Source organism: Spermophilus citellus (assembly GCF_964194105.1).
Source record: "Spermophilus citellus genome assembly, contig: SCAFFOLD_130, whole genome shotgun sequence".
NCBI lineage: Eukaryota > Metazoa > Chordata > Mammalia > Rodentia > Sciuridae > Spermophilus > Spermophilus citellus.
The window spans coordinates 459411-476029 of record NW_027672818.1 but is presented as its reverse complement, the minus strand read 5'-3'; the positions used below and the strand labels follow the sequence as shown (position 1 = coordinate 476029).

The 16619-nt window shown below is 32.9% G+C and overlaps 1 protein-coding gene across 1 annotated transcript; it reads right to left on the bottom strand.

Moving 5' to 3' along the window:
* Positions 1 to 548: 548 nt before the first annotated feature.
* On the bottom strand, positions 549 to 12422 carry LOC308640567 (intermembrane lipid transfer protein VPS13C-like). Its single transcript, XM_081312427.1, has 4 exons — positions 11332 to 12422; positions 5427 to 5550; positions 2785 to 2868; positions 549 to 2469 (listed from the first exon to the last, which is right to left on the bottom strand). Exons 1-4 carry the CDS (start codon positions 11343 to 11345, stop codon positions 2368 to 2370), a joined length of 324 nt encoding a protein of 107 aa, XP_081168553.1. The 5' UTR covers positions 11346 to 12422; the 3' UTR covers positions 549 to 2367.
* Positions 12423 to 16619: the final 4197 nt, after the last annotated feature.

The window sequence follows — 16619 nt, the reverse complement described above, 5'->3', positions numbered from 1 at the left end:
GGCTGGGGTTATGGCTCAGTGGTAGAGTGCTTGCCTAGCATGTGTGAGGCACTAGGTTCAATTCTCAGCATCACATATAAATAAATTAATAAATAAAATAAAGATCCATGATTAAAAAATATTTAAAAAAAGAGAAAGAAATGGAGGAAGAGAGGAAGGGATGGAGGAGGATAGGGAGAGCAAGTGAGTGGGCAGAAGCATCCTAGGCTGCCATGCAATGTGTGAAAGATTCTGCAAAGTTCCTGAAGTGTCCTCAAGTCAAAGTTGACTATCAGGAGTTGTGAGTCTCCCAGGATGGGATGTTTAGTACTGTGCCACACTCTGTGGGAGATGAGAGAAACCACAGAAGGCATGGCCTCAATACAAATGAAGCACTAGGCCTATGCCACAGAACACTGGTGTGCCCAAGGGGCTCAGAAGCCTCAGGAAAAAGCTTTTCCTGACTAGTGTCTTTTAAAGGCCTCTGTAACTATCAATCTACCTTCTCACTATTATAGGACTGCTTGAATATTTAACACAAACCCACAAAGTTTCACAACTGTAATGCATCAAATGTTTTATTTCTCTCAGTAGTTCATGGACAAGTAATTGACTGAAATGCGTTTTTAAAAAATGCAATATATATTACTAATGGATTACTTCTGTCCCAGATTAAATCAAACAAAACTGTTACAAATACTTGAAAGTTTAAGACAACTCAGATAATGAGTTTATAGGTTTCTATAAATTTCCTTAATTTAATGTGCTATACCTGTGTTTTGAAAATAAACCATCAGTGCAATATAATTTCTTCAATATTTAGGACACTGTTAATAGTGGTGATTCATATGAAAAATCTAATTAAATATCCCAAATTCCTGATTAGGTCAGTTTTAAAGACACAAAATACCAGAAATACTTACTATAGAATTGTTTATAATGCTCTTTTTAATAAACTACAATCAACTACTAACACAGAAATTATGTTTAAAACTAGAAGTTTTATATATGATACTTTTTTTCACCAAAATAAAAAAGAATGTTGTTGAAAAGGCAATGTCTACCAAAAATCAAACACTCTGGGCATTAAACAATGCATCCTCTTCTGAGATTTAACATTACATATCACTAGGAAAATTTAAAAAAAATTTATAGCCAGGTCTTAAAAAACATGAATAACACTAATAATTCACACATCACAAAAACAGCCAACCAAGTGAATCCACATCTTGAATTCATCACTGACTCAGTGATTTGAAATAAACGCTAAGTTCAATACTATGAGCACATCTAAAGGTTCAGCCAAGGAAATTAAATACTTCTTGAGTATTTTGTTAAAGTTTTAATAAGCAGAACATCTCTGATCAGCATAGAGATATACAAAAGGCAAAAATACATTACACTGAATTGATTCTCATCATCTTGCTCCTCAAAGAACACATGGAACATTTTCTAATGTTGTTATACATTTATACCTTATTTTACTTTTATAAAGCAACTGAAAATTTTTCATTCTTCCTACTAAGTATTTAAAATACATTACAGATATGTATTATAACAAAATATTAATTTATGATGCCCTTAAAAGTCTCTCAACTTTTAATTACTATTTCTAGAAATACAAAAATATTGTATTTTACATATCTGAGTCCTGAAAAACTTAAAGTGCAATGTTATCAGCAAATTTTAATTGTACCATATGAGCTCATCTTGAAAGAGCCTATAAATATCTTTCAAAATTTTATGACTACTACATCACAGACAGCCAAATAGAGCTATTTAAAGGTTTGATTGACAATATCTCTTCTATTATAATGCAAGGAAGAAAAACAAGCACCAAAGTAAAAGTTCTCTCATTAGGAGAAAAAACAATGTTTTCATGGGGCGGGGTGGGGGTGGGGGAAACATGTCATTTCTCCATTTAGTGGGTTTTTTTCCATCAATTACCTGGTTTACCAAAAAATGTTATCTCAGTTCAATTAATGAACAAATTACCTTTAGGCAAAATGTCAAAGTGTCCAACATTTTGTGGCTAAAACCATTCAAAGAACACTAAACATTCTAAACTCTTTCTCATTCTTTAGTTTAAAAAATTAATTAAAAATAAGTCTATTGCCATTTGCTTCACAATTTTAATATTAATGAAAATTTCATTCTGAGTCTCAAGTGGCATTTCTGCAAAGATCTCACTCACTTAAGCAGCAGTGTACAATGGGTTGCTAACACAGGCATGGTTATAAAATTAAGAGTCAAAACTATAGGGGGAGAAAAAAAAACCCAACACTAGCTATTCTATTACATAAAACTAAAAAGTTGCTTGCAAACTTCTCTCTACCATGGTAAATATGAGTGATTTTTCCCCCACCAGCAGCCCTCTGGGATCTATAATTATGATGGTGTTTGAGGCCTTAGAAGTTTCTGTGATGACTGCTTCATCAGCTTTTGTTGGTGTCTCAATGACTGTGCATCCTCAATGGCATTAAATGCTCTCTGTAAAATAAAATGTGTATTATGAACTGTGAAAACAAGTTCAGGTTCATCTGGTAGAAGAGGAAGGTACAGAAGAGATGGAACTCTCCCCACAGATCCAGTAACTGAGAACAGAGCTTCTGTTCCATGTATCAATGCAAGCACTAACCTTCTGCCCCAGTAAGTCCACAGTTTATTATTTTTAAGTCTATACATTCATCCAATTTATAACTACAAGATTTGGGGGGATAAATAACAGGTGTTAGTTATAAAACAGGCTTTAAAAAAATCTTTCAGCTCAAAACCTAAGGGGTATTCTTTAAATAAACAGTTTACCTCTGCTGTGGTGGTGTCCTTCAGGTAAATTTTCTGAAGACAGACTAGACTGGCATTATCTCTTTTGTGGAACAGACCCTGCTCCTATTTCAAAAGAAACAATGGAAGAAAAGAAGAAAAAGAAAGCAACACCTTTAATTGGATGCTTGAATGTCAACTCTACTTTATAACCAGTAGACTACCAGAATATACATATTCAAGAAAGATATAAAATAAATCATCTTGGTACAATGAGAGTGATTTCATATGAGCTGTTAGAATTTATGAAATTGGATGTATATACATCTATCTATAAAATAATGGCTTTCTGCAGGCAATAATAGCCTACAGAAACACCACTTGATAAACTAATCACATCTGACAAATCAAAAAGCCCTTCCTTCATTTCCTTGGCTGACAGATAAAATTCTTATATAATGTAAAATATATTGAATCAATTCTCACCACTGATGTGAAAGCAGAGTGATAACTGAGAAAACTGTAAAATATATGCAGAGTGACACAGTCTGCCCTAGCATGAAAACTGTTTCAATACACCAAGGTACTCTTTAAATTCTAGTACTGCTGAAAAAACAAATGGGTAGGTAGTTCCTCTTACCTGTAAATTTCCATAAAAAGCAAAGTAAACACAAACTAAAGGAAAACAACTCAAAGTGGATCAAAGACTTAGGCACTAGAACAGAGACCCTGCACCTAATAGAAGGAAAAATAGGCTCAAATCTTCACCACATTGGCCTAGGATCTGATTTCCTTAACAAGACTCCTAAAGTGCAAGAAGTAAAATCAAGAATCAATAAATGGGATGGATTCAAATTAAAAAGCTTCTTCTCAGCAAAGTAAACAATAACACCGAGGAGAGAGCCTACAGGTTGGTAGAAAATCTTTACCACATGCACTTCTGATAAAGCATTAATCTCTAGGATATATAGAAGAACTCAAAAAACTTAATAACAAAACCACAAATAGCCCAATCAATAAATGGGCTAAGGAGCCGAACAGACATTTCACAAAGAAGAAATACAATCGATCAACAAATATATGAAAAAGTGTTCAACATCTCTAGCAATTAGAGAAATGCAAATCAAAACTACTCTAAGATTTCATCTCACTCCAGTCAGAATGGCAATCATCAAGAATACAAACAACAATAAATGTTGGCGAGTCTCACTCATACATTGCTGATGGGAGTGCAAACTGGTGCAACCATCATGGGAAGCAGTATGGAGATTCCTCAAAAAACTTGGAATGAAACCACCATTTGACCCAGCTATCCCACTCCTTAATTTATACCCAAAGGACCTAAAATCAGCATATTATAGTGACACAGCCACATCAATGTTTATAACAGCTCAATTCATAATAGCTAGACTATGGAACCAACCTAGGTGTCCCTCAATAGATAAATGAAAAAAGAAAATGTGGTATGTATACTCAATGGAATATTACTCAGCTTTAAAGAAGAGTGAAATTATGGCATTTGCCAGTAAATGGTTGGAGTTGAAAAATATCATGCTAAGCAAAATAAGCCACTTCCACAAAACCGAAGGCCGAATGTTTTCTCTAATATGTGGATGCTAATTCACAATAAGGCGGGGGTAGAGGGACACTAGGGAAGAATAGTGTTACTTTAGATTAGATAGAGGGATGTGATGGGAGGCTAGGGAAGGAATGTGGGAATAAGAAAGATAGTAGAATGAAACAGACATTATTATTCTATGTATATATGTGACTGCATGACCAATATGATTCTGCAACATGTACACTTAGAAAAATAAGAAATTATACCCCATCTATGTATGATATATTAAAGTGCATAAATACATTCTACTATCATGTATAACTAATTAAAACAAATTTAAAAATTTTAAAAAAGGAAAACAATACTCTCATCTTACTAAAATTTTATGATAAAAGCTTTCCAGAGCATTTCAATAATAGAGATAACATCACTATTATTTAGAAAAAAACAAAGATACTACAGAAATTACCATAATTAGAATGGAAACTATAAGTATTTTAATAAATGTAAATACATTTATATTATATGTATGTTATAATAAACATGTTTCAAAGTTAAGTGAGTCTGAGAATTAAGTAAAAGATGAGGTATCATTTTTGCAAATTACTAGGTGATTAAATAAAGTTTTTAGAAAATGATGTGGAGAAGAGACAAAAAAATTGCTTAAATTGTATTAGCATTCTGTAAATTCCAAATAATATAAAACATAGCTATTTCTGACATATTATTTATTTTCACAAAGCACCTTGTAATCTTCTAAAAGAAGGATATTTTTCGAGAAATGCCTGATATTATAGCAAAATGGGTATTCATATGAAGTAAAAACAACAAAAACACCTCAGTTTCACTATTGCTTAAATCTACCAAAAAAGAAAGTATCAGTACATCAGCATCTTAACTTTTTTTGTCAAACTGATATTTCACTCTATGCAATCAAGGATTGTCAGAAAATACAACTACACAAATAAATGGGTTGTAACTTTCTTTATATTTCAGCATAAAATAATAACAATAATGTTCCTTTTAATGTGTTGTGTAGTTAACTGAAAAACAGAGTCAGAAAGCGCTGGTTTCCACTCATAATGAATGCCTGGCTCTAGAGGTGTAAGTTGTGTTTTCTTACCTTAACTGAAATTTTCAGCAGATTTTCATCAATACTAGGAGGAAGTACAAAATCTTCAAAAGGACATTGCCAGTCTACGGACATATGGCCAAGGATTTCAACTTCTTTTGTAAATAGTACTCGCCTATTTTGCAAAAAAACAAAAAACAAAAACACACAGGTAGTGATAAAGACAGCTAATTATTCTCTCTACTAGTTCAATCTGTACATAGTACATGCAGTGCTCACTCAGTAAACAATGAAAACTGGCACTGAAAAGAGTATGCTTCCCATTAAAAGTCTTGATATCTGTCAAATGAAGAGAAATATGACACCTGTCATCTAACAAAGTAGACTCTCAAAAATTCCCCTTCTGCTAATCTTGCAGAATTCAGAAAAGTAAAACATTCTCTAATTGACCAAAAAACTGATAGTGAAATCATCTCTGAAACACATAAGGGACAGGCTGTACTCTCATCTGGGAAGCTTTAATGGCAGAAGTCCCTGAAAATGTTTTACTTGGGGAAATTTTTAATTGTTCTTTACTGTCATTTATGCCTTACAGTCACGAAGGAATGTGCAGGAAATGTCACAAACCTCAAATGTCAGCAAAGATTCACTTGAAGCCTACTAATAAATATCAGACTTGAACACTTTAACTTTAATGCACTGCATCACAGAGGGAGTATCTTATTTTACTCAATAGTAATAGAAAAAAAAAAACAGAATCCTTAAAGGCCATCCACATTGATTTCCCAGTCTGTGATTCACATTAGTTACCAATACAACCATACTTGATTTTAAGTTTCTATTACAGAAAACAAAACTTCAGTAAAGTAATTGAATTGCTAATTCAACAAATATCTAGGGTGTAAGAGAAACCAGAAAGATAAGGTTTCTCTTTGAGAGGTACTCAAAGGCTAGAAGGGGAAATAATCATGTCAATAAAAGCCCCTGTACAGCAAGACAAGTGCTGGTGAAGCAAGTGACATGCAAGGAGGTTCTGTACTTGAGAAAGGGGAAAGAGAGTCCAAAGGGAAGTGCACGCTGACAAATATAGGGATACAAAGAAGGGAAGACTTCTTTAAGGAATGTGGGGGTCTACAGCTGGAGTATCAGACAAAATACAATGATGAGACACTCTGGATGGGAAGTTTCTTAAGAGTCCAAACAGGAGGCAATAAGAGCCTCAAGTAGGGCAATGGCTGTAAGAAGGAGGTGTTTGGAAGGTAGGATTAAATGAACCTGGTGACCACTGGAGTGCAGGAAACTAACTGCAACAGGCCTTTGGAACTGCATTTCTCAACTGAGAAGCCTTTAAAACATTGGGCTTGTTTGGGACTGTGTTATGCCCTGAAAGAGGCTCAGGGACAATAGCCCCCAGCCTACCAAGTGCTATAATGCCAGGACACCAAGCTGCTCAAATAACTTTCAACAATCCCATTTGTTTCCAAATGTCTCTAGAAAGTAGATCCCACTCCCCCTACCCTAGGCCCCAGCTGAGATCAGATGATAGAGCTAAGAGTTAAAGCTGGCTGTTACAAATCCTTGTGCCCAATGTAACTCACTATTCTGTATATCTTTAAACTCTTCTTTTGACCACCAATATTATTGCTCTCCTACCACCATAAGTCTCCTTCACTCTCTTAATCCTGTTTCATGTTAATCAAAATTTATTAAATCTCAGTCATTTTCTACCCTTACAAGGAGACTCCAAGATCTTGACTCCAGATTTTTAACCAAATTCCTATTGTTTGTCTACCTTTGTTTCCTTATCTACTGAGGCATCTCCACTTTGATGTCTCAAAGTTGTCAAAACCCAGTTAAGTTAAAAAAAAAAAAAACAAGACACACACCATTTTTTCCCTCAAATTACTAAATATAGCACCACCAATCCTTCTGGTGTTCAAACCCAAAGCCAAAGAGTCCTTTTCTATCCCTTTTTCTTTCATTTTCAGTCACCAAGGCCCATCTATTAAGCCTTCTCCTATTCAATTCTTATTCTTTTAATTTAGGCTCTCATCACTTCCTACCAAGATAGCTATCACAGTCTCTGTGGCAGATAAAATTCTAAGATGGTCTCTAAGATTCCCTATCCCTTCATGTATAGTTCTGAATAATCTCAGGACCATGAATATCACAGATTTCCTCCCATGATATAGCTTCGGTTATTAAGGCACAGATAACTAAGTAAAAATAATTCATGCAGCGGGCCTGACTTAATCACATGGACTCTTTAAATATAGACCAGAGATTAAGAAGTCAAATTCAAAGTGCCCTTTTTGGCTTGATGGAGGGAGACACACAGCAAGGAATGAGGTGGCTTTTAAGAGCTCAGTACAGCCCCCTGGCTGACAGAATTCAACTGAATTCTACCAATATTAAATGAGCTTGGCACATTGGAATATTTGTTGTGCAGCAACAAAAACTACAAGCCACTGATTTCCTATCTACACAGACTCTTCCAATCTAGCATCTAGAGATGCCAGAGGTTTTTAAACTACAAACCTTATCATATTACTTATTGTTTATAAGCCTTCAGTGGGAAAGAAAATAAAAAGCAAATTTTCATTTGTGTGCTATGTTCAAAAACTTGTGTGAGAAGCTGCCAGTAATACCACACAATAAAATAAAAGGCTATATCTTAAAAGAAAAAAAAAAGAACTAGTCATTCTCCATCACATTAATAATAACACCTAAACCTTAATATAACAGAAGCAACCACAAATGACTCTAGCCTCATACCCCAATACTTTTCTTGCTAACACTGGACCATCAGGCCATTGCCCTGATTTGACTCTTCCAAGTACCATTCCACTTTATATCTTTGCTTTGCCTCTTGTTACCAAGTGGCAGCGACACATACTATAAGACTCAGCTCCAGGACCTCCTCCTACAGAAAGTTACTACTCTTCCCCTTGGCACTTTGGTCCCCACATCAATGTAATCAGAACTTTTCCTATGTCTTCAGAATCTCTGTACATCACTTTTTCCTAGCACCTATCACACACAGTAATGTCACTGATGGTTTGTAGGTGCCCCCTCAGATAGGGAAGGGGCATCTCTGTATCTCTCTACTAACAGTTAAAAAATAAGTCAGCCCAAGGATCAATTTCCTAATAAAGATTACCAAAATAAACAATGGGGGAGTTAAGATCAATTAGCGGAACTACAACCTAATAAATTTAGGTTATGAAACGTGTGCTTTGTTTCTAAAACCACTAAGTAAAAGAACCTTGAAATAAATTTTGAATGAAAACTCAATATATATTGGGAAATAATACATCAGGCAGAAAAAGCTAATCAATAATTTTTGCAAAAAAATCTAACCCCAAAAATATCCTTTATCCAGACTGGCAATAAGCAATAAAAATAAGCTATTTTTGCCAGTCTGGATAAAGGATATTTTGGTAACAATAATTTGCAAAGTAAATTCTAAATTCAGTGGGAAAAAAATAAACCATTGAAAAATTAGAAGTAATTCACAAAATAGAAAATATAACTGGTTGATATACTAAAATATTCATATTCATCAATAATTAAAAATTGGTAATAAAAACAAATTATTTTCCACCATTACTAGCATCATTTAAGAAAGGACACATACAGCTGCACACAAAGCGAACAGAAACTTTCTGAAAAATGACTTGGCAATATATAAAAAGGCCTCAAAAACCTCACAACTTTTAAGCCAGCAATTTCACTTTTAATAATTTATTCCAAGGAAATAACAAGAAAATGATTTTGCTGCAAAGATATAATACACTATTGATAAAAGGGAAACTGAACAACAAATAGTAAGGGAATACTTGAATAAACTATGGTACATCCATAAATACAATACTATCTAGTCATTAAAAGTCAGGTTGTCAATAAAATTTAATGGTTTGAGAAAATGATTATAGTAATATCGATATATAAAAACCTAGATTACCAAAATGGACATAATTCATTTTTTGCACATAATTTTTAAAAAATACATGTACTACAACAATCTGATAAGTCAGCTAATAGTGGTCACTCTGGATGGTAAAACTGTTGGTAAAGAATATTTTGTGGGTTAAATTTATTGTACATACCAGGACATTCTAAAAATAAAAGAGATGGCTCTTAATAATTATATTGGGACAAAAGATGTAAACAAGAATGTCTAGTTAACTTTAATTATTTTCATATTTTAAATTATCTGTATTGGGGGTAGGAAACTATGGCTGTGGAGCCCAATCTAGCTCAAAGCCTATTTCAATAAAATTTTACTAGAGTGTAGCCATGACCATTTTTTAATACACTGGTGGTCATGGCTATCTTTACCATCACAAGGGCAGAGTGATTAAAAAAGCTGAGAAAGAAAGCACAGTCCTTGAATTTATATCTCGCCCTTTAAAGAAAGTTTATTGATTTTGTTCTGTATTATCTATAAATGGATAAATATAGCAATTTAAAAAAGCTATTTTAAAGAATGCTGTATTTGGAAGAAATGAGATAGATTTTTTTTTGGTAATCATAGGGTCAAAGAGATCAACATAATGATAACTATCTCAAAGAAATCCATGTTAGAATGTTCTAAAACTAGCAGGGGCACCTATGTCACTATAGTGGTCAGGAATACTGTTTTACTAACAGCCTCATAAAAAGTTCCCTAAGAGGGGCTGGGATTGTGGCTCAGTGGTAGAGCACTTGCCTAGCATGTGTGAGGCACCAGGTTCAATTCTCAGTACCACATATAAATAAATAAAAAATAAAGGTATATCGACAACTAATAAATATTTTTTAAAAAGTTCCCTTAAGAGACTACATAAAATTACTATTATTCTTCAAGTTTCTTGATGCAAAAAACAGGTACATAATGTATACAGTAATATTTCCACAGAATGCCTTACATCAAACAAATACTAAAAGTAATAATTATCACACACACACACACACACACACACACACACACACACAAAACTGGATCCCCTTATCTAACATTAATTTACATAACAGGTATAATAATATTAAAATTAACATACTGCCACTGTCAGCTAAACACAATACGCAGCAAAATAAACATTGTTTTTGTTTTAATCTAATGGAAACAATAACATCTCGGGCATACCAATGAGTGATTACTTGTTGAATTTGTAAAAGCTGTTTTTTAGATGAATTATTTTGTGTTAATTTTTAATAGATGTGAAGACTGGATAACATTCTCTTACATGACTGGTTAAACTTCTCTTTAAACAGACTTGTTTATCTCCAAGTCCTTATATTCCTTCCCATCCAGATGTATTTAAAGGCAATTCTGAGGAATCGAAGGCAGGGTCTTGTCTATCTTAAGTACTTTGCCTTAATCACTTAGAAAGTTCTGAAAAATTATTACTCCATAACAGCCATTTTCCGATAAATTTATTTCTAGGGCAAATTACAAGAAAACAAGCAGATAATTTAATACAACTCCTTTTCTTTCTTTCTTTCTTTCTTTTTTTGGAAAAAGTATCTAGCACTTAAAAAAATGCTTAGGTGAATGTGGGACAAATACACAGAAATAATGTCATCCCTTTAAAGAGATATAGTAATCACCTCAAATAAAACCCAGTAAGAATAAGTCACTCATGTTTTCACCTCTATAACTAGAATTGTAACTCATTTACAATGGTGCCACTACTGCTGGTGTGAAGCCCACTGCAGACTCCAATCTCAGGAGTCCACTCATCTGGATTACTTCGTAAACCATGCTAAGTCTCAGTTTCATCATCTCCAACATGAGGGCATTGGAACAGATGATCTTAAAGGACGTATTTAGATCTGTATTTTTGTGATTCTATGGCAATTAATATTTTTCCACTGCAGTACAGTCCTTTAAATCCTCAGCCATTTCAGCCTTAAAAATTCCTATGATCTATACAACTAAGTTGTACTTGAAAAATGTTGCCTAAAATAATACCTATTTGTAACCATCAGTACTGTTCTCTTGCTTCCAGGAATAACACAGTGGTATCGGTAAGTCTCTCCTTCCAACTTTTTGATATGATTCTGAAAAGGAAACAAGAGTTAAGATTTGGGAAGTTTATATATTCAAGTAATATTTGTGTAATAGCTAATTATAATAAGAACGTTGGAAAAATTTTATTAGGAACAAAAGCACAGTTCTACATATTGGCACACAAAGCTAGAAAAATACCCATAGTGTGTTTATAAGTTAACTTCCATTGCTGCCCTTAAAGAAAAAATATGTATTAAGTGCTTACCAAGTGATCATCTGGTATTTTATTCTGTGGTGACACAGAAATTTTAAAGTATCTATCAGAAATAATCACACATTTTAGGTAAGAAACATAAACATATGCTAATACAAACTGCTGATTTAGCATTACTGAAGTTCACAGCAAGGACTTTCAGGTGGATCTATGAACTGTCTAGCATAGAATATAAAATTTTTAAAATGTGGTGCTAAAACAATTTTCAGAGGACAGATCATGTGTCTCATCAGAATTTTTTGATGGAGGTCTAAAATCCCTCTCCAAAGTTAAGACCCAACCAATGATTTACAGAGAGGTAGATGTTATACCAATGATAAAATTCCAAAAGAACTGATGTTCAATGTTTTTAAATACTTGGTTGTATAGATTAAACATGCATTGAAAAACAGATTTATATGTAAAATCATATTTCTTACAAAAAGAAAATATAATGATGATATTAACATGAACATGGAGAATTTCTAAGATTTCAAAATAGTTGGCATAATTTATTTCTGAAGATGAATATGAGCATGAATAATATAATTCAAATAAAATCATAGCACATTAAAATATTTATTTTCCTTCTCACTATCTTAAAATTATTGAATTAGTAAATATACCTTAAAAACAATAAAATATTTTTATGATGTATGCTAATAAAATAATTACTGAATGTCTAGAATTCATGATTAAAGATCAGATGATAATATATAATACAGAACATAAACAACTGAATAAGACCATAATGCTTTACAACCGAGATTATTCCATTAATATTATTAAAAAGGACAATATAATCAAAATCATCACAAGCAGAGAAAGCACATTTGACATTATTTTAATGCTTAAATATACATTTTTAAAAGAAGTCTGGTCCCCAGTCATTCTTTGACAACTACAAATAGCCATGAACAGGGAAGAGGAATCCACACAAAACTGGGGTCTCATCTGTAGGATCCATCTCACAGAAGAGCAGTTTTCACAGTGATGGTCACTTGTTTCAAGCCCTCCTATGGGAATTAGCAAAAAGCTTTTGCTATTTATAAAATGCCTCAATTTCTTCAAAGAGCAAAATGGGGAAAAACATAATAATATAGTGTATTTTTTAGCATGAAAGTTAAATGTTAAAATATTTAGATATGCAAGTACAAGAAAGTCTACCGTCTTTTATCTTTTATGCATTTCCATTAGTTCTTAGACTACTGTGCTTCAAATTAAGAGTTTTTAAAGTATAATTTATCACCATTAACACACTTTAGAAAACCATCTTTTTCATACACTAAAAATCCACTACAGTCTGAGATTCAGATTAAGATATTCAGTCACTGATGACAGCAGTGATTGAATATTCACTCCACTTCTTCCCAAAATGCTACTTGAGTAAATTAACAATACTTTCAAAAGGCCATTCTCCAGTAATTATTTCTTAAAATTAATTATAAGTAAATAACACAAAACATGAAAAAGCAAATATGTTATCATGTTTATCAGAGCATTATTACTATTAGTAAAATGAACAACTTTAATGTCAACTGTGAAGTATACAGTGTAAGGCTACCTCAGCAGATGGCAATGCAAGGGCTTAGTTGTAGCGTACTTAAGTAATTAATGTACTAAGTACATTAGTACACTAATGACTTAGTGGTAGAGTACTTGCCTAGCATGTGTGAGGTGCTGGGTTTGATTCCTCAGCACCACAGAAAAAATAAATTAAATAAAAAATTTAAAAAATATATGGTAATACAAGAATTTTAAATGCTAGTGAAAAGAAAAAGCAATGAACACCATTTCAAATCTTATATGGTCATTAACATCTAAACCAAAATAGACATTAAATTTAAAAACTTGCCACACGGTGTGCAATATAAGCATTGTATGTAATATAAACAGTAAGATCTTAGGATAGCAGACAGGCAGAAGAGCATACCCTATGACATAATGGCATATGATTTAGGAATCCTAAAAGCTGAGTATTAAAGAACAAAGCAGGACTCAGCAGAAAGAATAACTTACTTAGAATATACCTATATTACAATAAGATCTAGGATTTTATTTACTCATTTTATTATACATGGTCCCTTAAGGTCAGAGTCTTTTTTTTCTTCTGTATATCCAGCATAGCTTTAAAAAAATCAGTAAATACTTTTTCTTACCCAACTAGCCAATCACAGCAAGATGGGTAAGGGTGAAAAAGAACACATATCTCAAGTATCAAATGCCTACACTTGCTACCCATGAAAAAAGCTACTAAATCCTCTTGGCAGTAAACAGTCTATTTCTTTCAGTAAATGATAATACAGTGTAAAGGGCTGCATAATCTTTTTTTTTCTTGTTAATGGGAATTTAACCCAGAGCTGCTTTACCATTGAACCATATCCCAAGTCTATTTTATGTTTTATTTTGAGACAGGAAGGATCTCACTAAGTTGCTGAGGCTGGCCTAGAACTTGCAATCCTCCTGCCTCAGCCTTCTGAGTTGCTGGGATTACAGGTGTGCACCACAGCGCCCAGTAGGGATGTTTAATATCTTAGCAAAAAAACTAATAAATACTACTATACATATGACTATATGTAGACAATGTGACTATACCTTTAGCTTAAATAACAAAGTTTCTTGAAGTTTTGTGCTTACGGACATATAATTGTAAGAAGGGAAATCACAAGGAAAGGTTTAGTAACAAAGAGATAAACAAAGTAAACAATAAGAAAAAAATCTTAAGTTCCCAAAGTTCCCAAAAGTTGTCTCATTTAAATTGCAATACACCAGGAAAATAAAAAATTACTGCATTTATCCAAGAGCCTTGGGAAGGGTAAGTATTGGTGATGATCAAGAAAGCATCTTTAATCATTATTGTGCTTGATTCTCATACAAAACTGTACATGTCATGACCTGCTTGCCTCGCTTCAATTACCTAGGCACAGGAAAAGCCTGTCAGCTACTGTTAATACTTACATGTTTGTTATACTTGGTCTCTTACAGAAGTCTTTCTTTCTTTCTTCACCTCTCTCTATCTCTCTCTCTCTCTTTCTCTCTCTTTTTTTTTGGGGGGGTGGCATGCCGGGGATTTAACCCAGGGCTTTCTGCATGCTAGACAAGCACTCTACTACTGAGCTACATTCTCAGCCCCTAGGGAAGAAGTAATATTTCTTCCATATGTCCATCACAGGCTGATCTTTCTTTTTTCTTTAAAGTGTTTGTTTTTATATGTGAAGTATTTAATTATTTAAATAATTGTAGTTATCAAAAAATATATAATCCAATTGATAGTTTCACTATCTTCAAATTTACAACACATTAGAAATCTAAGTTTTACTTTGGTTTCAATTTTGGGGAGAGAGTGAAAGTTGTGAGATAAGATATCTTAAAAAGAAATTCAAATGTAACTTACAGAATTAACTTATGGGAGTAATGATTTTAAAATGATAATCTATAATCATTATTATTTTGTTCTCATTAGATGAATCTTCCCTAAGGATTTAAAAGCAAAAAGGTTTGGTTTTTAAAAATAAATACATATTCAAAAACCACATAATTTGCCTAATTACATATTCTACTTCTATTTATAAAAAGTAAACCAAACAATTCTGAAATAAGAATAATTGACAAGGAGATTAATTTTTTTTAAAACTCTAAATGCTTAAGGCTGAAAATGTATGTAACATAATTAAAAATTATTGCTATTTATTTAGCAATAGTACTAAGGGATTATAAAAGAAAAAAAACAGAGGTTGGGTTGGGGATGTGGCTCAGTGGTAGAGTGCTCACCTACCGTGTATGAAGCCCTGGATTTGATTCTTAGCACCACAAGAACCAAGAAGTGGCGGTGGAGAGGTATGGAGAAATAGAAACACTGAAAGAACATATTCTCAAAATTCATGTGCCAGCTCTCATTTGAGGATGAATTCAGTTCAGTTATTAAAACATGTACCCCAGTCATAGTCCCATACTTGAGCAAATTTAGAGTGATTCGTGAAGCTGAGATGGGTGTAATTCCATCATCAGGACTCAAAAACATAAAGAAGTTATTTATTAGACTGGACATAACAACTATCCCCTTTTTCAACTTTACATGAAATGCACATGAACATTACCTGAAAAGGTTAGATTTTCAAAATAATAGTATAAATGTCTACTTCTTGACCCAGTAGTCTTTCTCCCATTAAATGGAGAACAGAGATTTCCTGTATTCTCTTATTTTTTACGGGGGCTCTCTTAACCCTGTATAAGTATTACCAGATATAATACCATTTTCATTTGTAGTCATTACTACAAAAAGTTGAGAAGGAGGTGAAAGCCATAAAGAAAATTTCACTAAAGTTGATTCTCAATCAAATTCACACACAATTAATACCACAGTTTGTTTTGAGTTTTAAGGATGAAATCAAGTAGTAGTATAGGAAACATTTACTCCTGTATTTCCAGTTCTTGCTGTGTAGGCAGAAAAAGAAAGGAAAAAAAGTTAGAAACACACAAAAAGTTTAAACATAGTCATATATAATAAAAAGCAAAGGTTAAAAACAATTAAGAGTCATTTTAATATCAAGAGGAACACATTTATTTCTTTTGGGGGAAATCAGTCATGGGAGAATAGCAGTTTATACATGTATATATTACTTTAAATATAATAAAGTTAAAACTAAAACAAAATATAAAAACTTTAATTTTCAAGGTTTAATGAGATTATAATCATAGATACTCTTTTTTCTCTTCCTCCAGTTTTATGTACCTAAATAAACCTAGATGTACAAAGTAGCGCAAATAAATTAATTTGGTGGTGAGAAAAGAAAGAAGTGACATTCCAGTATTTACTTACAAAGCAGGAAACCAAAACTAACACCATTAACTACATGAGTTTCCACAGAAATAGATATAGCCTATGACATCTTCTGATGTCATCCTTCCTACACACACATAAAAAAGCTTTGTTCCTGTGCCAAAAAAAGTTACCCATTATTTCCATTTAAAATGTTATGTTAAAATAAAAAAAACA